The sequence below is a fragment of the Schistocerca piceifrons genome, chromosome 7, assembly GCF_021461385.2.
Source record: "Schistocerca piceifrons isolate TAMUIC-IGC-003096 chromosome 7, iqSchPice1.1, whole genome shotgun sequence".
In the NCBI taxonomy this organism is placed as follows: Eukaryota; Metazoa; Arthropoda; class Insecta; order Orthoptera; family Acrididae; genus Schistocerca; species Schistocerca piceifrons.
In genome coordinates this window covers 927,592-951,356 of record NC_060144.1, presented here as the reverse complement: position 1 = coordinate 951,356, position 23,765 = coordinate 927,592, and the positions used below count along the sequence as shown (strand labels likewise).

The following is a 23,765-nucleotide window of genomic DNA, read 5'->3' as shown; positions in this document are numbered from 1 at the left end:
TGTGTAAAGTATGCTAATGGTGATAGCAATGGAAATACTATTGACAACAGTGCTGCCAAAGCAGACCTTCTAAACCCAGCCTTCAAAAATTCTTTCACCAAAGAAGATGAACTAAATATTCCAGAATTTGAATTAAAAACAGCTGCCAGCATGATTAACTTAGAAATAAATATCCTCGGAGTAGTGAAACAACTTAAATCACTTCATAAAAAACAAGTCTTCCTGTCCAGAATATACCAGTCAGCTTCCTTTCAGAGTCTGCTGATCCAATAGCTCCATTCATAATGATCGTATATGACTGCTCACTTGGTGAAGATCCATACCCAAAGACTGGAAATTTGGACATGTCACATCAGTATTCAAGAAAGGCAGTAGGAGTAATCCACTAAATTACAGTCCCATATCATTAATATCACTATGCTGGAGGATTTTGGAATATATACTGTGTTTGAACATTATGAATTACCTATTGACACACAGTCAACAATGATTTAGAAAACATCATTCTTGCAAAACACTACTATCTCTTTACTCATATGAAGTGTTGAGTGCTATTGACAAGGGATTTCATATTGATTCCATATTTCTAGATTTCCGGAATGATTTCACATTGCACGTCACAAGTGGCTTGTAGTAAAATTGTGTGCTTATGGAATATCGTCTCAGTTATGTTATGGGATTCACCAGTTCATTGGAGAGGTCACAGTTCATAGTAATTGATGGAAAGCCATTTAGTCAAACAGAAGAGATTTCTGTTGTTCCCCAAGGTAGTGTTGCAGGTCCTCTGTTGTTCCTCTTCTATATAAAAGATTTAGGAGACACTCTGAACAGCTGTCTTAGGTTGTTTGCAGATGATGCTGTAATTTATCATGTAGTAAAGTCATCAGAAGATCAATACAAATTGCAAAACACTTTAGACAAAAATATCTGTATGGTGCAAAAATTGGAGTTGACTCTAAATAATGAAAAGTGTGAGGTCATACACATGAGTGGCAAAAGGAATCCACTAAACTTCGGTTACATGATACATCAGTCAAATCTAAAGGCCATAAATTCAATTAATTACCTAGGAATTATGGTTATGAACAATTTAAATTGGAAAGAACACAGAAAAAATGTTGTTGGGAAGGCAAACCAAAGACTGTGTTTTATTGGCAGAACACTTAGAAAATTTAACAGAGCTACTAAAGAGACTTGCTACACTACACTTGGCTCTCCCCTTTATGAGTACTGCTGCATTGGCTGGGATCCTTACCAGAAAGGATTAATGGACTACATCAAGAATGTTCAAAGAAGAGCAGCACATTTTGTATTGTTGCTAAATAGGGGAGAAAATGGCACTGACGTGATGCAGCATTTGGGGCAGACATAATTAAAACAGAGGTATTTTTCATTGTCGCAGAATCTTCTCACAAAATTTCAGTCACCAACTTTGTCCTCCGAATGTGAAAATGTTCTGTTGACACCAATCTACATAGGCAGGAACAATCATCATAATAAAATAAGTAAATTTGAGCTTTCACAGAAAGGTATAGGTGTTGATTTTTTTCGCACACTGTTCAAGATTGGAATAATAGAAAATTATTGTGAAGGTGGTTCGATGAACCATCTGCCAGGCACTTAAGTTTGCAGAGTATCCTTGTAGATGTAGATGTAGATGTGGAGAGGGCGTACAATCTCAGGACTGGGAAGGTAGGATGGGAACTTGTGAAGGTTGCAGTCAGGCAAATTGCAAGAATGATTGAAGTGATGTTAAAAGTTTTTAGGTTTTCGTAGTGCATCATTCTTGACAGAATATTCCAATCTGGTGTTTTAACCTCAATCCTGGAACTGGCTGCACACTGTCAATTTTAGCAAGGGTGAAGTTGGGGTTTTCTCAGTGGGCTGGCAGAGAATAAACAAAGTTTTATCAGGGGGCTAGGTAGAAACAAAATATGGTAAGGGTTGGGTCGATGGTAAAGGAAGCAGTAGTGTAAATGACTTTTGAAATAAATAATTTCTGTGCTCAGAGTTAGAGATGGTATTCTAACTGTTGTTAAAGTGAAGAGACAGTGTAAAAAAATAGGGAAGTAATCATATTTAAACATGGGTAATTTAGATGCTGTGTAGCTGTTTACAGCTAAAGGTACAAAGCAAATAGCAGGGTTTGTGATATGGGTGTAGAAGAGAATGTAAATATGTGTAAGAAAGGACAGAGAATGGATGAATGAACTATGGACAAAAATAAAGACAATGACAAAAGTAGGATAATATGAGAAGCAGAAATGAAGTGTGTCAAATCAGCAATAATATTTCTGTACTTTCTGCATTTGTGACAGTAATCATTCTTTCATCTCAATTCCTGTCCTGTTACCTCCAAACTGCCAATAATACACTTTGTACATTAACACTGATGAACACTATGACATTGACACCATGTAACACCACCTGTCCCAGCATGCTCCTGAAACCTCCTAGCCAGCCACATAGTGAAACATAATTTTTTCTCCTTTGAAGGCCACATCTAAAAAAAATCTGTAGAATAGCATGATACCCTCCAGTGTAATCCTTTTGATGCACCCCCCACCCCCTTGCCCCCCTAGAAGAACCTTTCTAACATATATGTCATCTCATTGTCTCTGTAGAGTTGCACCATGAGAGCAAGGAGAGGATGTTGTTTGGTGGCCAGTATCCTCTTTCTATAACACAAACTGTACTCATAGATTAACTGGTTTCTTTATTCATAAGTATGAAAAGTTTACTTAAGATATACATTATGTTGTATATGATACACATTTTCCTCACTGCTGGTGAACAACAAAGTCTGCTATGTACACTTCCATGGTTGCTATGTGCTGCCTGTCTCTGTGTTAGTGGTGGAGCTAACTGCTACTGCAATTTCCACTGCGTGTGGCTGATGACTCTGGAACTTACTTGGTGCGATTGCTTGCGACAGACTTGAACTAACTCACCTTCTGGTCCGCAGCAATGATCTAAATACTGGCGGCTGAGAGGGCATTGGTGGCGCCTTCCCTGTGAGTCTGCTGTTGGCCTCTATCTATCTATCTAGCACCAGCTTACACCAGCACACTAACCATCTTACATCTTTAACAACTTGTCTGGTGCAGATTCATTGATGTAACTTTATGATCTGCCTCCATCACAAGTATAGCATCCGATCATTCCTCCAGGACTATCTCCACCACACAAATGGCTCCATAAAATGTATAAACAGACCACCGACAGAAACTCTGTAAAGGTAGCTGTGACCCATTCTACATTACAAAGTCTTTCACCCATAGTTGTAGTACCTGTGGACATAACACCTGCAGAAGAAAGCAGCAGTTATCCATATGTGCTGATAACTTTGCCAGAGTGTTACACTGACATAGTATAATGTCCAGCAAAACCGAAAACAGATTTCTCATATCATTATTTCCATACAAATAACCACTGTGAACCAGTCACCAAACAGTTCTCCCCTTTCCATATAATAACATGCAAGCCTTGGAACAGTGAACCATATCCTCTGCTAGAGCTTCGTCTACTTTTAGCCATGCCCCAATATGAAGGATATGCTACCAAAAGCCTGCCCTCATCTCCATTGCAGTATTCCATGCCCGCCCAGACTACACAGTATTTTAGTTTATCCCTGTGTGACTGCTGCAACCAGTCCTACACCACACAGGCCAGTCTTGTGGATGACACATGGACACTCTTACCTTTTCTTACTGCGGTCTAGTCATAAGCATTTCCTATCCAATCATAGGTAGGGCCACATGCGAAAACAGTCACCTCATATATCATTTTGGTTAATTATTGTGCAGGTTCTATCTGGATATAACTCTAGTGAGCTGTCTATCCATGTGAACTGCCACTGTGAAACTGTTACTAAACTGCAAACTCAACTATCTTGCAGTGGAAGATACAGCATACAACAACATCGGTAATTTCAACAGTTGCTTCAGTTCTCATGGAATTTGAACCCTCCAATTTCTGCTGCTTCCAGGCTCCAGTCCCCAGAGACAGTGGCCATGTGTGTGTAAGCTGTGTGTCTGTGAATATGTTTTTTATTTTGGAAGAAGGACTTTGTCCGAAAGCTTAATATTTTAGCAGTCATTTTTATGCTCCAGTTAATTGTCCAATATGAATTTTCCAATATTTTCTTTCTAGGTGGTTTGAACCATTTGTTATGCAGTGGCTTAATGAGAATGATGATGTATCACTGGAATATCTGCATGGAGCATTTACTAGAGACAAGAAGGATGGTGTAAGTAATATTTTAGTGATTAAAAAAATATAATAAATTATTTAAAGGGTACTTCACTGATCTTTTTTTACTGATTTCCAGTTCCAGAGAAGCAGTGAACATGCACTTTTCTCAAATTCAGTTGTTGATGTGTTCACCCAGTTGACGCAGTGCTTTGATGTTGTTTCAAAGCTTGAATGCCCTGATCCTGAGATATGGAAACGCTACATGAAACGTTTTGCCAAGACAATAGTAAAAGTATTGGTAGAGTATGCTGACATCGTCAAAAAGGAGTTTCCTATTCATCTCAAGGAGGAGCGAATTGTAAGATTTAAGTAAATCTGTTGGATTGTTTTTTATGAGAATTTGTGTAGTTTGCTCAAAATTGGCATATTAAGAAAAACCAGAATGTTCAAAATTGCTTGTGCCATGAGAGTACATCCAACAAATCAATGTGAATTGTTAAAAGTGATAAAATGTTTGAAAACTAAAATGTCAGCAGGAATAGTTGACATGTCAGTACCTGTCATAATCAGAACTGCTTCACAGATTGCAAGACCCCTGGTATACATACTTATCATTTAATGGAGGATTGTTTCCTGGAGGGTTGAAAATCTCAAAAGTGGAGCCATTATTTAAAAATGGTGACAAGTATAAGAGTGTAGGTGTGAAGGCAGATTACTCAAATCACAAAATCAGTTTAGTATCAGGTGCAAAAATTGTGGAAACAGGAGCACCACAAGGCTGTATTCTAGGTCCCACATTATTTATTGTTCATATAAATTACAGTCACACCTCAGACAGTGCAGCCAGTGTAATGCTATTTGCAGATGACAGTAATGTGACAAATGGGACAAAGCAATTGCTGCATATAACTATGGATCAAATTCTGAAGGATGTACACTCTTACTTCAATGAAAATAGGTTGACATTAAATGTTAATTAAAAAAGTCATATGCTATTTAGGAAAATAAGTCAAAATGTAAATCTAGATGTGATGTCAGATGACAGAACCATAGGCAGAGTAACATCCACAAAATAGCTGGGGATTCTTGTTTATGACAAGTTAAATTTTAATTACCATGTCATAAAACCTGCACAGAAACTCAGTTCACCCTGCCTTATTATGGCCATTTTTTGTATCTCAGGGGGTACCAGGATGTCATACTTCACTATTTTCAGTCATTTGCAACATTTCACAGTCACAATACCCAAAACAGCACAGCAGTTCATACTCAATGAACAAAACGTATACACGCACAAAGGCTTGTGAGCCATATTGGTATTAAACTTTACAATAAGCTGTCAGTCTGCATCAGGAATCTACATGCCGAAATTAAACGTAAAGCACACTTAAAAAAAATATTCTACTAGAACAATGTTTTGCTAGATAGGTGAGTATGTTGGCCAATAACATTTTTCTGAAAATGTTTATATGAAGGCAAATTTGAAAATACACTTTTTGTCTGTTGTCTTTTCATTACATTTAAACATGTAATGGGTAGCTCTTGTCTGATGTAAATTCTTTACTAAATCATGGGAATTTAAAGAAAAGATTTGCTGGTTATGGAGAACTAAAGTAAAGGCCTATCAAAAACAAACTACAAATTTTTAATAAAAGCTCCTATGTACATGAATTTGTATTATCATGTAGTGGATGACATTTTGTTATTGCATTTGTATTATTTTTTCTGTATATCTGTATGTTCCATTTCCTTGAAATGAATTAGCATCAATTTACGTACACATTCAGACATCGTATTGTCTACAGGAGGATGGATAAATTTAAAACTAGTGAAGTAAAACTTGCTCACACATGCAAATAAAATTGGTTGAGTGACAGGTAGCCTGTGGCACAGGAAAAATAAATTGTTCCTTCATTTCTGCCGCAGTACTCACATTAAGGCAACTGATATTTGATATACAGTTTATGAAGCATTGCAATAAGGGTTTATAGTAGATGTTCTGACACTCTAATAGATTTCATTGTTCAACTTTCTCAAAGAAAAAAAATAGTAAAACATCTTTTATTTTTCAAACAACCTCAGTCAGGAATAAAAATATAGAGAAACGTATACTCTGACAATCGGATGATTGACAAATGAATCAGACTCACAGCAAAAAATCATCACACATGGATTTTTCGGTGTAGCCCAGAAGCAAAGTTCCAAGTAGTGCATTTAGATAACTTGACATCACAAATATTAAAGTAAAACTGAAACTGAAAGCAAAACTAATATTTTTGTCTGTATTGAGTATGTTAATCAGGACCCACAACATTGATATCTGATCAAGTTGTGGAGAAAAAGTGACCAAATTTGTGTAAGATAAATAATGGTTTCTTCCCTAGGACAACACTCTAGCCCAAAATACCCTCTGTGCACAGCCTTTATTTATTTTATCCTTTTCTTTCGAGGTTGGAAGGGTGGGGCAGACATATTTAAAGACCAAATCTGTCTGCTTGTGTCTGTACATGTGTAGATGGATATGTGTGTGTGTGCGAGTGTATACCCGTCCTTTTTTCCCCCTAAGGTAAGTCTTTCCGCTCCCGGGATTGGAATGACTCCTTACCCTCTCCCTTAAATTCCACTTCCTTTCGTCTTTCCCTCTCCTTCCCTCTTTCCCGATGAGGCAACAGTTTGTTGCGAAAGCTTGAATTTTGTGTGTATGTATGTGTCTGTTTGTGTTTCTATCGACCTGCCAGTGCTTTCGTATGGTAAGTCACATCATCTTTGTTTTTAAATATATTTTTCCCGTGTGGAATGTTTCCCTCTATTATATTGATATCATTAATTTGAACCCAACAATTACGTTTGTTATTGTCACTGTTGCATTTCGAATTCAACAAATAATTATTATGATAACTAGCAAGTTTTCTTTTTATGTGTGCCCATTGGCAACTCTAAGCTTATTATTTAATTACTTTGTTTAGTGTATGATCATGAGTGGAGTTTTGGCATTTCAAGTAGTTAAAAATGAATTTCTCTCATAAAGATACTGACTGATTGGTGTATGTTTCAGCTTATTTCATATGGACTATCAGTGGTTGGGAAGGGAGTGAGACAGGGTTGTAGCCTCTCCCCGATGTTATTCAATCTGTATATGGAGCAAGCAGTAAAGGAAACAAAAGAAAAATTCAGAGTATGTATTAAAATCCATGGAGAAGAAATAAAAACTTTGAGGTTCGCCGATGACATTGTAATTCTATCAGAGACAGCAAAGGACTTGGAAGAGCTGTTGAATGGAATGGACATTGTCTTGAAAGGAAGGTATAAGATGAACATCAACAAAAGCAAAACGTGGATAATGGAATGTAGTTGAATTAAGTCAGGTGATGCTGACGGAATTAGATTAGGAAATGAGACACTTAAAGTAGTAAAGGAGTTTTGCTATTTGGGGAGCAAAATAACTGATGATGGTCGAAGTAGAGAAGATATAAAATGTAGACTGGCAATGGCAAGGAAAGCGTTCTGAAGAAGAGAAATTTGTTAACATCGAGTATAGATTTAAGTGTCAGGAAATCATTTCTGAAAGTATTTGTATGGAGTGTAGCCATGTCTGGAAGTGAAACGTGGATGATAAATAGTTTGGACAAGAAGAGAATAGAAACTTTCGAAATGTGGTGCTACAGGAGAATGCTGAAGATTAGATGGGTAGATCACATAACTAATGATGAAGTATTGAATAGAATTGGGGAGAAGAGGAGTTTGTGGCACAACTTTACAACTGAAGGGACCAGTTAGTAGGACATGTTCTGAGGCATCAAGGAATCACAAATTTAGCATTGGAGGGCAGCGTGGAGGGTAAAAATCGTAGAGGGAGACCAAGAGATGAATACATTAAGCAGATTCAGAAGGATGTAGGTTGCAGTAAGTACTGGGAGATGAAGAAGCTTGCACAGGATAGGGTAGCATGGAGAGCTGCATCAAACCAGTCTCAGGACTGAAGACCACAACAACAACAACAACAACAACAACAACAACAATCAGTGACCAAGGGACGAAACTTTTTATGTTTCAATTACTGTAATTTTGTAAGTAAAGTTCCCATATCAGTGCTTAAGACATTTACTGAGTGTTATGACAGCTGTTTCAGAAGAATTCCATTTTCAAGGATGTCTACATTGTCCCAATGTATATATAACACGTATATATGTGTGTATATATAATATCTGTACGTGGTGAATGTTTTAGTTAAATTTCAAGTGAAATTCTAAAATATTGATTTCATATCAATTTTGTACCATTTTATACAGTTTGCCATAATATTTTGATATAATATTGCAGATATATCCTGTGATTTTTATGTCTCATGCTATAGATGTTTCATATTTACATAGTAAATATAAAATTAAAATAAAAAATAAATATATATTCTGTTACTACATAAAATAAAACATCTGTTGTGTGAACTGTCAAAAATTACAGGAAATATCTACAGTATTATATCAAAATATTATGCCACACTGTATAAAACAGCACAAAATCAACATTAATTTGATATTTTAGAATGTCACATGAAATATAACTAAAAGAGTCACCAGGTACAGTCACAATAGATCTTATATATACATCAGGACAATGTAGTTGTACCTGAAAATGGAAATCTTGCAAAACAGCTGTTGTAATACTCAATAAATGTTTTAAGCAGTGATACTGGAACTTTATTTACAATGTCCTCTTGAGATATATATTTCACTGCAGGCACAATCGTAAAGAAACTTATAGTAATTTTGTTATTATTTTAGTTAAAATTAATGAGCATGGTGATAGTAGTTAAATTTTTCAACATATCTGTTTTGCAGGCTTGCATACTGATGAATAACATACAGCAACTGCGTGTACAGCTAGAAAAAATGTTTGAATCAATGGGAGGTGAAAAACTTGAAGAAGATGCAGCCAACATCTTAAAAGAGTTGCAACAAAATCTAAACTCTGCTTTGGATGATCTGGCAGTGCTTTTTGCAACAAGGTAAAATTTTGTATTATGTCTAGGCAAGAGAAATATAAGGAGAAATGTTCAGTAAGTTTACCATAAAATGCTATTATAATTGTTGTATCAACAAAGTACTGAGAAAATTTGTGATGGAACAGAAGTTGGATGAGGGAAGAGATTTTCAAAGCATAATGTTGTTGGCATCAAAAAATGCAGGAAAGAATCAGAAAGACCATCTCTTTGAGGTTGCATACCTAGTTGCTACGCCCAGTGCTCTTGTCCACTTTAGATCACCATAAAATACATTTTTAATGATTTCTGTTTTCTGTGATACCTCTTATACCAAATTATATTTAATAAGCTGATTAAAATGCTCTTATTGATTAACTTTAGAAGTTATGACAAGAAATATAAAACAATTGGTGATGCATTGTACACACACACACACACACACACACACACACACACACACACACACACACACACAAAAAAAAAATCAACAACACATTTATGATTAAAGCATAATTGAATTGGTGCCTTTGCCATGAATGAAGGGACAGCATAAGCAATCTTTACACTCTACCAGCTTTTAGAAAAACAACAATTGAAGACTCATAAATTACATGAGGTCTTTATAAATCTAGAGAAAACATGTAATAGAGTGCCTTGGCAACAAATTTGGAGATAATACCAGAGTTGTACTATGTCCTGTACAAGATATATATGAAAATGCAAGAACAAGGATAAGAAGGAGCATTGGCATGACAGAGTGGATACCAATTTGCATAGTCTTGTATCAGAGATCTCCGCTCAGTCCCTGCAACTGTTATCTGGTTATCAATGCCCCATCAGAAGGAATTTGAGATCAAGCCCCTTGCTTCATGCTATTTAGCTACAGTAAAAATGATTAGGAGTACAAACTGGAAGACTGGAGGTAAGAACTGGAGGACATGGACTTAAAATAATCAGAAGGTAAATAGAGTATTTAATCCTCAGAAATGAGGCAGGTGACAGCCCTAATGAATGGGGAAAGCCTGAAGAGGGTAGGGCACTTCAGATATCTTAATCAACTGTGGCAAATTATAGAAATTTGGATTCTGAGATAGATCACAGAGTGCAAAGAGGATAGAGGAATTAGAAAAGGATGCCTGAAATATCGTGTCAAAATTATAAATTTCAAAGTCAAGGGGATGACTTGTAAGGCAGTTATAAGGCCAGCATTATTGCATGGAATGGGGACATGGGCCACAGTGGAGAACCAGTGGAATAAGCTAGATATATTTGAGATGAAGATGTTGAGGTACATGTGAGGAGTCAGCAGAATGGATTGAGTTCCATTTAAGAAAATCCAAGAAACTGTAAAAGTTGTTTAAGTGCACAGAAGACTTCACAGAAAGAATAAAGCTGCAGCAGAGGTGGATGGACTGCATCTGAGAGGAACAGATGGAAAAACAACTGACAGCGTATGACAGGCTGGATCAGGAAAAGTGGAAGAAACTTGTTAGACCTGTTAACCCTGTGCAAGGAAAGAAAAGATGGAGGAAAAGGAGGAGGAGGATAACAGGAATAGGTGGATCTCAAAATATAAGAAGGTTTAGGAAGTCAGATTGCTAGGAATTTAGAATTTGCAACAAAGAATTTAATAAAAACGTAGGTTCTGACCACCTTGTTATAGAGGTTTGTTTGTGGGAAAGGGGTAGGGAAGCTCTTTTAGGCAGTCTAAATAGGATGTTAGGTAGAGTGCACTTCATTTCTGTGCATGATGTCAACAATATCATAACTGTGCCAAAGAAGTTGGTTATTGCAGTCTGTATGGGCACAGGACAGTAATGAGAGGTTCACTCCTTTGTAATTTTTCAGAAGAGTCAATAACGCTAGAGCTGGATGTGATATTACTTTATGTTGGTTGGCTCATTGTGTGCTGTAATATGGAGTTGGCCTTTACTGAAACTAAGCTAAGAGACTCCAAGATCCCCAACAGTTCAGTTTCACAATTGGTCGCTATAATAAGAATATCCTCATTGTATCAAAATCACACAGGAGATAGAGTGTCAGAAATTCCAAGTAAATACCCTCCAAGTGTTGCACACTGGTTCCTATGGCCATTCCAGTGATCTCTTTATATATCTGACCTTCAAATGTGAAGCAATTTCCCCAATTGTTGGATTGGAGGAATGGACCAGTACCATGGCCACTACATTCTCCTGACCTCACTGTTATAGAATTCTTTTTGTTGAGTGAGATCGGTGGAATAGAACAAATAGTTGTGTTAAACACACAAATATTTATTGAAAGAAACACCAATAAAAGAGAGAAACTAAATACACTTTTAAGAAAACAGAAGCTTTTTCACTTTTCATTGCCATTTTAAGTAACAGCATTGTTAAAGAAAATCTATTCACAAAAGCAGAACATATAAGAGCTATTATCGAAAAGTAAACTGTAATCATGTATATCATTTTCAACTGTCTCATTGTGTAATTTTATCACATTGATATTCACAAATATTCTGTTTTAGTGGTTTTGTTAAGAATTCTGCTTTTATTTTTATTCTTTGAAATGTACTGAATGTAACTTGTACCATCAATTACTTTCTCTCTGATGAAATGTTGCTTTGTGGAAATATGTTTTGTTCTTGATTTATCTCTATGATTCTTGGAGTGTATAATTGTTACTTGAATATCACACTGTACAAGTGTTGACTATCCAATCATTTCTTTCAGGTCAAGCTTCTTTGTAACTCTCTCATCCATACTACCTCCTTTGTGCAGGCTACTGCTGTTTCTATCATGCTCAATGCAATTTCATTTCATACTCTTATAGTACATTGGAAATCCCACCAATATTATCACATATCCGGTACTACTTTTATGAGCATCTATACAAGTAGCCCAATCAGCATCAGCGAATGCTACAAGTATTTGACCAATGGGATAATATTTTAATTTGTAATGTGCTGTTTCCTTCACTTACATAAGAACCCTTTTTGCTGCATTCCTATGATTCACATTAAATTTTGAACAATATTTTGAGAACTTTGCCACCAAGAAAGCTATGTCTGGTCAAGGCGTTTGTGGAAGGTAAGGGAATCTACCAATAAGCTCACTATATGGAAGCTTTTTTTACTTCATTATCACACGTCGCATCAAGGAAATTTGGTTTAGTATCCACTAGTTCCTTGGCTCCCTTAACATTCTCTGCCAAGTTGTTAATTAACATACTACCCCCGAGAATGATTAATTGTTCCATATTTGTTGTTTTCAAATTTCACTTCTAACATGTGTGATTCAAGCTCATGTGCTTGATTTTAAAACAACAATCTCAAAGAATTTTTACCTTTTGCATTTCCTTCTCATCCTGTATGGTAAGTCTCCCCTAACCCGCAGTTGTGGGTGACTTTCCCAAAATCTACCCCTCTTCCTAGACTTCTCCAGTCCTTTTCCTTCACCGCTCTTCCTTCCCCTTCAACCCTTCTGCATGAAGAAGGAGTCACTCGCAAAGCTTGCCAATTACAACTGTCTTTTATGTGTGTGTTCTGCCACTGCTTGGTGAGTAGACTTTTTATCTATCCAGTTAAATAATTCTGTCAATAATTGAGTGTTTTGTTGTTATATTTTCCTTTAATTGGCTATGCAATATGCACTCTTCACATCATACTGATTGACATGCCACTTTTTCGCAACACTAACTGCTAGCAGTAGACAAGTTGTTTCAAAATTTGAAACAGGAACATAAATCTCATTATCGTCTATGCCTTGTACTTTATGACTAAACAAGCTTTAAATATTGATTTCTCACCAATTGTCTTCTTTTTCAATATCCATCTGTCTTTACTGTAGTTACACCAGATGATAGCTTGACCAATTCCCATGCATCCCAATACACCAAGGAGTTAATGCCTTCAATCATTGCAACTATCCATTCAGTATCTTATCAGAATTAAGTGTTGCATGATACAATAGTGGTTCATTGTACCTTCCTCACACATAATTTGTTTGTGCATCTTCACTATAAGCTTTCTCTTTTGAACAAAGCATCATTGGATGACATTTAGTTAGTCTCATTTTTCCTTTTGTTATATTCTTTCTTTTAGTGTGCAACATTGTTGCAAAGTTACAGTGTGTTCCACTGTTTCCCTATAACCTTCAATTAATAGAAACATTTCTTCCAAATTCTCCTCCTGATCTGAAAATCCACAAAATTCCTCTTTAGTGCTCAAATGTACTATTTACTTCTTCGCAGCATCAATACTAGAAACTGGTAGTGCCCCATCATTGCACAGTTCAATAAAGTCTTTCTGTCCTCTATTTCAATTGAGATTTTGCCTATTTGTTACATGATTTATTATGTGTGCCATTGGTGTACACCATCTCATTCCAAGAAATATTTAGTAACTTGCTTCCTAGCAACTGTGAGCTTACATATTCATTAATCTTGTATTGAGGCATTCAGATATATCATTTTTCTGTAGTGTATATATCATAGTTACTTCATGCCAAATTTCTTAAGACTTACAGAACTGCAACTATTTGTGCGAACAGAATGGTAGGCCATCATGAGTGCAGATTCTCTTTGAAGTATTTACTGATTTGATTTCCCATTGGAGTCAACCATTTCTTGAATTCTTCAAATACATCATACTTATTTGTGAAGAAATATACAAATATGTATCTGCTTGCATAATTCATGATGTTTAATTAAAGATCTATTGCCTCCGAAACTTGGAACATCAGTAGGTCTCATGAGATCACTGTGAACAAGCTCTAAATTGGTTGTTCATTCCTTTGAATTTTGTGATACAGTTTTCAGAAACAGACCTTGTGTCAAATGATAATTAAATCAAAGCCCTTAGCTGCTGACAGGTGTTGTTGATATACATCAATGGGGACAGCTGAAAATGTGTCCCCTGACCAGGACTCGAACCTGGGACCTCCTGCTTACATGGCAGATGCTCTATCCATCTGAGCCACCAAGGGCACAGAGGATAGCGCGACTGCAGGGACTTATCCCTTGCACACTTCCCATGAGTCCCACATTCCCAACTGTCCACAGCCTACATTCATAGTGTTTCTAATAGATATTTGCCCATTCACTCATTACTCGTGCCAAGCTGAGTGGACGAGTCCCGTAAGAGTTCAGGCAAAGCGTGCGCATTCACACAGAAGAAGATCAATGGCCAGGTAGCCTTTATCTATATGAAGATGGTATCTGTTCCCGAAAGAACAGATACCATTGACGACTGTGCAGCTTGTCTAGAATGAAATGATAATTAAATCAAAACCCTTAGCTGCCAACACCTGTCAGCAGCTAAGGGTTTTGATTTAATAATCATTTCATTCTAGAGAAGCTGCACAGTCGTCAACGGTATCTGTTCTTTCGAGAACAGATACCATCTTCATATAGACCTTGCATCAGTTTACTCATCAGATAGCCATCGCACAGATTTATTTCACCTTTTTCGCAGTCTCATCCCAGGACTGCATCCTTTTACATCAGATTTTTGATTGCACTCTTACTGACATGTGTCATTTCACGATGCCACAGATCTGGTGATTTTGTGTTAAATCCACTGTTTCTCAGTATATTTATTGAACTTCTATCATCTGCTCATGTCTTCATATTATATATAAATATACATACAGCAGCATGTGTATATGTATGTCCTGCATGAAGGTTAAAAAATGGGTGTCAAGACTCTGGTGGTTAGTACCTCCAACATTGCATAGGAGCTGAGATATGGGCAAAAACATGTTGGTTTAGTACCTGGAATGTAGGCAGTCCTGCACAACATGCGTGTTGTGTGGGAGTATCATCAACCTGTTTTGCTGTGGATGGACACGGCTTGTAGAAGGATGGGATGGGTAGAGGAAGGTTTAGATGGAGGAGGGAGGACAGGGAAGAACGGATAGGAAGAGAGGGGATGATAGAGAAATGGGGGTAGACAGAGAGATTGTGGGAAAAGGAGAAGGGCAGAGAGATTGGGGGGGGGGGGGCAGGAGGAAGTAGGTTGGGAGAGTAGGACACAGGAGGAGACAGATGGATAGTGGTCTGGGAGATAGAGGGAGGACAGATATGGACAGATAGTGAGGGTAGTGTGTGTTTTGTGTGTGTAGTATTGGCATGCCTTGCAAAGGCTTCATGTGTGGATGGGCACAGTTGATCAGAGATAGAGATTGGAGGAGAAGATGGATAATAAGAGATTGGGGAGGGTGAGGTGGACAGAGAAAGGGAGAGGAAAAGATGGACAGAAATGGGGAGGAGACGAAGGACATAGGGGGATGATGAGGTGGAAAGTGAGAGAAAGGAAGAAAACAGACAGAGAGGGTGAGGAGATGGACAGAGAGAGGGGGAGGAAGAGATGTACAAAGAGGCGGGAAGGAGGGGATGGGCAGAGAGGGAGGGGGAGGAGGAAATGGACAAGAGAGAGAAAGAAGCAGGAGTGCAGAAGGCAGGTAGAATGTGTAGTGGGCAGGCTCTTTGCTGATAATTATCTTTACTCTCACATTAACCTTCTCCACAGCTTTGGTTTCTCTGCTATCACATAGAGTTAGGTTTTCAACTAAAATATTTTTTATCAACAACTGAAAAATAATTTTCTTTTGGAACTGTGTGCTGAGTTGCTCTAGAATCCAGTCTCCAATTGTCACTATTCAGTGTAACATTTGTAGTAACAGCACCTTGTTTCTTTTACTATCTATTAAATTTCCTCTTTTCAGAGCAATTTCTGGACATGTGAACAAGTTTGTGATAGTTGTAACAAACAAAAGTAAGATTTTTGTGTTGCATGTTTCTTAGTTTGTTACTGTCTCTTCTCACATTGTTCAGTAAATGGTGCTTCCCAGCACCTTTAACTGCTGGTATCAAGGACATTGCAGAATGTTCATTTTCATTATAGTCATGACATCTGGCATCTTCAGCAAGCAAACACCATTCAGTTGTAGCACTCTTGAAATCATTATATGGACAATTTCACAAAACTGTAACTACTGCATCCCATTCGTCTGGAGGTTCACATAGAATAGTCATTGTTAGAACTCTATCTTCAGTTTTGTTAGATCAGCTGCCCTTTATTTTATAAGTCATAGAATATTTTCCATAGATTCATGATTTTTCATTTGTAGGAAATATAATTTCTGTATAAGTTACACAGTGTGACATAGGCTGTCCTTTGGAGCATATAATTCTTGAAGTTCTTCTTGGATTGTTTGGTATTTGCCATATTTTATTCACAAATCAGTGTCTATTAGTATCATTTTCATTTTGTATGACCAACAAGTGTAATTCTCTCCATTTTGTTTGTCAGTACTGTGTCCGTTCACCGTCAGCTCTATATATTTCACATATTGTCATACTGTTCTTAAAGGAAAATGTTTTCTTTCACTTGAAATTCACAAATACAGCATCAGTTAACATTTTACAAATGCATCACACAAAAATACTTGGACAGTTTCAGCAAATGTCTCATCTTTCCCACAAATGCAATGTTTAGATTGGCTAATTGACACTAATACAGTTGCCTGTTTCTTTATTAACATTCCTGGGCCTATAACCACCGTAGGAGTAAAATAAACAGTCATATTACACACATTAATATTTAGTGAACAGAAAGCAGCATACACCATTAAAGCAGAGAAACTAACTGCACTTTTTAACAGAACAAGTCTTCTTGATTTTTCATTGCCTTTCTAAGTGGCAACAATATCAAATTTAATTCAGTCATAAAAAATGGAACAAATGAAGGAGCTTTTATCTAAATACCTGACTTTATCTCTCAGCAGAGATGAAATGTTTGGGTACGAGACACTGATAGACACTCCAGAAGTCCTGGTTGCTCCTTGGCTGAAGATATTATTTGTGAAACACCTGGTTGTTTTGAGTATGCTAGACAGTCATTAGCATGCAGATGCCAGTTCTGCATTAATGTAAACAGATGACATTTTCAGCAACATCTATAAAACAATATTTATCACATGACAGTCTGAACATTCTGAAGATCACTAGCTTTGGAACCTTCATGGGTCTTTAACGGGAAAAGGGTACACCTGTGATATTTTTTTTATTTTGTAAAGAAAGTGTTTCTGTTAATGCTCTCTAAACTTTGTAAAATTTTGTATAAAATGTTTTTTTACACCCTGCATATGTGGGGTATATTAATATGTAGGGAGGGCATCAGTGGTAAGTAGCAAGGTGTCTGGGGGAAGTGGAACAGGCATAAATTTTAGACAGTACAATAAGTGATTGTTGCCCTTAGTGTGTAGATGTAGATGCACCATAGAAATGACATGTTCAGTGGGTACTTTGAAAGCAGAACCTACAGGTTGTTGAAAAGAAGAAACAAACATGTTGGAACATGTGGTTTGGGTTGGAACTGGTAATTTGCACTTAACAGATTATTCACTGCCATGTGATGCAAAATACACAAAGCTTGGTTAGGAGACCAAAAAATACTATCTTTTAGGGTCCTGAAAGAATCCTGGGAAGAAATGAATCATTTCAGGTCTTAGTGAAAGATTATCTGAACCCTTGCAGAGGATAAGAATGAGTTTTTGACATAGTAGGTAGCAAATACTATTGGCAATTTTTTGTGACTCGGTGCTTTGTTAGCAATGACTTGGGAAGGTATCTTGGATTACAACAATATAACACCAAATATTTGTTTGTAAACTGTCTGAAGAATGTCCTTACTGTGAAAGCCTTGGAAAAAAAAACCAGCAGCATAAGCCACAATCCACAGAAAGGCCTCAGAGAATGAGTGTGTGTGTGTGTGTGTGTGTGTGTGTGTGTGTGTGTGTGTGTGTGTGTGTGTGTGTTTCTATAGATAAAGTGTGCATGTAGCTTATGCAAATGATATGGTGTAAGCCAGTGTTCATGCAATAGAATTGTATTCCGAACTGTGTGAACATGTACAGGGTTATTACAAATGATTGAAGCAATTTCACAGCTCTACAATAACTTTATTATTTGAGATATTTTCACAATGCTTTGCACACACATACAAAAACTCAAAACGTTTTTTTAGGCATTCACAAATGTTTGATATGTGCCCCTTTAGTGATTCGGCAGACATCAAGCCAATAATCAAGTTCCTCCCACACTCGGCGCAGCATGTCCCCATCAATGATGAGTTTGAAAGCATTGTTGATGCGAGCTCGCAGTTCTGGCCCGTTTCTTGGTAGAGGAGGTTTAAACACTGAATCTTTCACATAACACCACAGAAAGAAATCACATGGGGTTAAGTCGGGAGAGCGTGGAAGCCATGACATGAATTGCTGATCATGATCTCCACCATGACCGATCCATCGGTTTTCCAATCTCCTGTTTAAGAAATGCCGAACATCATGATGGAAGTGCGGTGGAGCACCATGATATTGAAAGATGAAGTCAGCACTGTCGGTCTCCAGTTGTGGCATGAGCCAATTTTCCAGCATGTCCAGATGCACGTATCCTGTAACGTTTTTTTCGCAGAAGAAAAAGGGGCCGTAAACTTTAAACCATGAGATTGCACAAAACACGTTAACTTTTGGTGAATTGCAAATTTGCTGCACGAATGCGTGAGGATTCTCTACCACACAGATTCGCACATTGTGTCTGTTCACTTCACCATTAAGAAAAAATGTTGCTTCATCACTGAAAACAAGTTTCGCACTGAACGCATCCTCTTCCATGAGCTGTTGCAACTGCGCCGAAAATTCAAAGCGTTTGACTTTGTCATCGGGTGTCAGGGCTTGCAGCAATTGTAAACGGTAAGGCTTCTGCTTTAGTCTTTTCCGTAAGATTTTCCAAACCGTCGGCTGTGCTACGTTTAGCTCCCTGCTTGCTTTATTCGTCAACTTCTGCGGGCTACGTGTGAAACTTGCCCGCACGCGTTCAACCGTTTCTTCGCTCACTGCAGGCTGACCCATTGATTTCCCCTTACAGAGGCATCAAGAAGCTTTAAACTGTGCATACCATCACCGAATGGAGTTAGCAGTTGGTGGATCTTTGTTGAACTTCGTCCTGAAGTGTCGTTGCACTGTTATGACTGACTGATGTGAGTGCATTTCAAGCACGACATACGTTTTCTCGGCTCATGTCGCCATTTTGTCTCACTGCGCTCTCGAGCGCTCTGGCGGCAGAAACCTGAAGTGCGGCTTCAGCCGAACAAAACTTTATGAGTTTTTCTACGTATCTGTAGTGTGTCGTGACCATATGTCAATGAATGGAGCTACAGTGAATTTATGAAATCGCTTCAATCATTTGTAATAGCCCTGTACATTATGTAGTTGGTGCGGTTACCCAGGTGTTTATCAAAAGCAAACAGCTGCGCAAAGTTAAAATATTATACCTCTACTTCCAGGAAATAAATCACAGTTTTCATCCTTGATTATTAGATCTGAGTAAAAGTTTTTAACAAATCTGGGTTTTGGTGTTTCCACTTTTTTCATAGTTTAGTTAATAATACTTTGAGGAAGTTGTGTATTAGGTGTCATACTTTCTCCTGTAAATATAAATCAGACAGTAAAAAAATATCAGGGTAGTTTCCTTGTATGATGGTAATACAAGACTTCTGTAACTTAACAATACCCAGACTAATACTTGATGAGAGCCAGGGAAATTGTACAGATTTGCTTGACACCTTTAACCAGTTGCAAATCATAACCAACATTGCATTTTACGTAGTTCTAATCCTATTTTGGTAATTCCCTTTGTTTAAGTTTTTCTGAACATTTGTGTATGCTTGTCTTTAATTTATTTTGAGATACAGTTAAACAACATTGCTTCCTTCCTACAGTGATCTTTATCAGCAAAGAATTGTCTTCTATCCTCTAATGTATTAAGTTGAAATGTTTCAGTACACCTATATTGTTACTTGTTTCATCATCATCCTACATGAAGCCTACATTGTTCTTACATCAGCTGTTTCATGAGTTTTGGAATACACTGGGTAATAGGACTAGTTCTAAAGAGTACATGTGGAATTAATCACAACTGATAATGTAGCTGCTTTTACTTTTCAGGAATGTATGTGTATTTCGGTTGTCATAGTATTAAACATTCAGTTCTTGCCTCCATTATTTGAGGTTTGGGGTATTAACAGAGTCTAATTTTCATATGCACAGCATTACAAATTCCATGTACTATTTTTTCTTAATACTTTTTTGCAAACTTTATTATTATTATAAGTGTTGCTGCAGCATATATGCAGTGTAGTGCTAATCCGATGGGGGTATATAAGGACCAACATATAGGCAAGTGATTAATGTGGCATTTGTGTCTTTTTGACGGGTGTGTAGTAATTGCAGAAATGTGAACTGTGGCAACATTACTATCAAATGCATCAAAATAGAACCAATGTGGTGTTCTTCATCTCTTGTTTGCCAGAGGACAAACACTAGTGGACATCCATTGTTGAATGAAGAATGTGTTGAAAACAACCATTGTGGAATGGTGCACCAAGTTCCATGCTGGTCATTATAAAGCACATCCCCATACTGAAAATTTCATAATGCAGAAGTTAACACCAACTCATGTGAGAGACACTTGAGCAGCTACCCTATAGTCCTAATTTCTCCCCAAGTGATTCTCATGCCTTCAGGGACTTAAAAAGACCTCGAAGGGTCCAAGATTCCTGTCAGATGAGGATGTGCAGCAGGCAGTTACAGACTTCTTCATGCAGCAGGACACTGTGTTTTACCAAACAGATATCTTCAAACCAGTACATTGGTGGGATGATTGCCTTAGTGCTCACAGTAATTTTGCTTGATTGGTGTACCAATTCTGAACTGTACAGCCTTTGCATGCAAAGTTTTTGATTGACCCTGATATTATTACTGTTGTTGTTGTTGTTGTTTCGTACAGTGAGCAGAGTGGCTGCACAGTTTGAGGCACCATGTCACAGATTGCACGGCCCCTCCTGCCAGAGGTTCAAGTCTTCCCTCAGGCATGGGTGTTTGTGTTGTTCTTAGTATAAGTTAGTTTATGTGGTGTGTAAGTCTAGAGATCGATGACCTCAGCAGTTTGGGTCCTTAGGAATTCACACACATTTGAACATTTTTTGTTTTTTCGTGTTGGCCAACTGAGGACCATGAAGTTCAACTATTGTGTTTGGAGTGGGTTTTGATGTCGACCCACTAGTTGTGCATCTTATAACTGTGTCATTCCTTCCTCTCTTTTGTCCACAGAGCACCAGTCTACTCTCTTGATGGTTTGTCTTCGAACCTCATTTGGTTAAGAATTCTCTTGATAAATATCTGCTCTCTCAAATCTCTTTCTGTACCTTCCAGTTCCTACAGATCTTTTATCACTTCTGTTTACTTGCTGACTTGATCTTCCTCTTTTGCCAGCTGGTCAGTATCCTGTAGATATGTTCATACAAGGCTAGAAGTCTCATCCTATCCATGTCCATGATTTTTGCACATTACTTGCAAAGCTCCTGGTCTGGTCATCTTTTATACTGATTATGTTTCTCGACTGATCCCAGTATCTTCCTCATTATCTTTCTCTTTTGGATTCAAAGTTTCTCTTTGTGAAACCATCGTGTTAAATAATTGGCACTCTGAAGCATTTAGGACTTCAGGACAGATAACTGTTGATAGTGCTTTATTTTTGTGATAGAGAGGGTACACTTTTTGTTATACGTTCTCTTGGTCATTTAGTATGCTAGTTCCAGCTTGTTTACTTGAGTTGATAATGCTTTTTTCCTGACAAGATTGGGTTCCAGTCATTCTCCCAGGTATTTAAGCTTGATAGCTTTTTTTTTTTTTTTTTACTTCTCCTGTTCCAGATGCAGTGTGCTCCATGGAGAAAACATTTGGAAGTCCCTGTCTACTTAACTCCTTTCAAAACTCTCTTATTGCCTTTAGTAGTGCAATATTAAAGAGGACAGGGGGGTGACTATTTGCATGTCTTACTCCTGTCTTGATTTCAGAAATTCTTGAAAATGTTCCTTCAAACTTTACTCGGCATCTGATGTTGTTTGAAATCTGTTGGAAAAAATTATCTGTCTCCTGATCCAGCCCTAGTTCCTGCAGGTTTCTCATGAGAGTTGATCTATCACTTGAATCATATGTCTTCTTAAAATAAAAATAAAAGACAACAGCATACTTTTTACCAGTCATTGTCAGCTGTCATAGCATTGACTTTAAATTAAGTAGTATTATGTTCAGTACAAAAGTGTTCTTTTCAGAATCATCAGTGGTAGGGAAAATATCAAATGCAGCAGGTATCAGCGAGCTCTGTCCATAATTATTAATGTCAGTTACGTCTTCTTTCTTATGCAAGGGATGGATCAAAGCAGAAGTCCAATCACTAGGTAATGTTTCAGTCTCACAAACATTTTGTAGTATCTCCATCAACTTGCTTACTGTCTTATCTGTAGCTTGCTTCCATGATTCAGTTGGTGTTGAATAATCCACATATGCTTTGTTGTTTTCAAAGGAACTGGATCGTATCTATCATTTCTTCTTTGTTCGCTGATTTAAAGTTTGATTGCTTGATGTTATCTTCATAAGTGAATGTATCAGGTGGTTCACAGGTAAGGAGATACTCAAAGCAGTTGGTCAGATGGCAATTGTCTATAGTCAGCTCTCTTTCTGTCTGGTCCTCTTAAATGCAAAGTTGGTGGCTATAATGACCAGGGTTTTTAAAGCTTCTTAAGAAATTTCTGGTACTGGTATTGGTCTTCTTGAAGACTTCATCCAACTGTGTTAATTGGTCATTTGCGGCTTCAGTTGTACTTGTCTGATGGTCCTGACAGCTGATTTCTGTTGTTCTAAGAACTTATCCTTGTTGTCATATGTCTTTTTCTAGTTCTTTTTCAGCCATTCTGTCTCTCTCCACATCACCACTTCATCACTGTCCATATCACTGCTTCATCACAGGTTGTTGTCCACCAGGCATGTTTCTTGTATTTTAGCAATGGAGCTGTAACAATGGAGTTGTAACTTCATTAGGTCATCCCTCTGTTAGTCTCAGTTTTACATTCCAGTGCTTCCAATTCCTGTGTCAAGTGATGACAATTTGAAAGTTTCTGTAAATCAAAGTTAATAAGCTTGAATGATTTGGTTTTCTTAGTGGTCTTGGGTTGAAATGTTGGTTTTATTTTGAGAGGTAGTGGTCTGAATCTAAATTTGCATCCCTTAGGCTAACACTTTTACATTCTGGGTCTGTCTATATATTTCCTCCAGCTGGCTACATGGTCTGTCTGTAATTCTCCCAAGAGGTGGTTGAGTGATGTCCCATCTTTTGCTTCCTTTGCAAATGCTTGAAGGCCATTTTATTCATTATCAAGTTTAAAACCTTAGAGAGTCCCTCTAGTCTAGATTCTCTCCATTCCTGTTGGTTGGTACATGGGCTGGGTATTCTCTCTCAGCATCTCTAAACTTGTGCTCCTTCCCTAATTGGGCATTGTAATCACTGACTAGGATGGCTGTACGATGCTCTGGGTCCATGCTAATTTTGTCCACATATTTCTTCTAAAAATTTGTCAGTATTTTCAGTGTTATGTTCCTTGTCATTATCATCATTGTAAAAACCAGCTAGCATCTAATCACATTTGTTGGTTTATTCATCTCACATTTTGTATAAAATCTGCCTTTAACTGCAAATAAAGGGGAGCATTGAG

At 37.5% G+C, this 23,765-nt stretch overlaps 1 protein-coding gene and 1 non-coding gene across 2 annotated transcripts in view; one reads left to right on the top strand and one right to left on the bottom strand.

The window, feature by feature from the left end:
- LOC124805294 (protein unc-13 homolog B) overlaps nucleotides 1–23,765 on the top strand; it is a 473,759-nt gene that overhangs the window by 332,531 nt on the left and 117,463 nt on the right. The window contains exons 14-16 of the mRNA XM_047265806.1: nucleotides 4,153–4,249; nucleotides 4,331–4,552; nucleotides 9,033–9,199. Of these exons, the coding sequence (XP_047121762.1) occupies nucleotides 4,153–4,249; nucleotides 4,331–4,552; nucleotides 9,033–9,199 (486 nt within the window). The remainder of the gene's footprint in view (nucleotides 1–4,152; nucleotides 4,250–4,330; nucleotides 4,553–9,032; nucleotides 9,200–23,765) is intronic.
- On the bottom strand, nucleotides 14,066–14,139 carry Trnat-ugu. Its single transcript has one exon. It is a non-coding gene; the product is annotated as a tRNA-Thr (tRNA).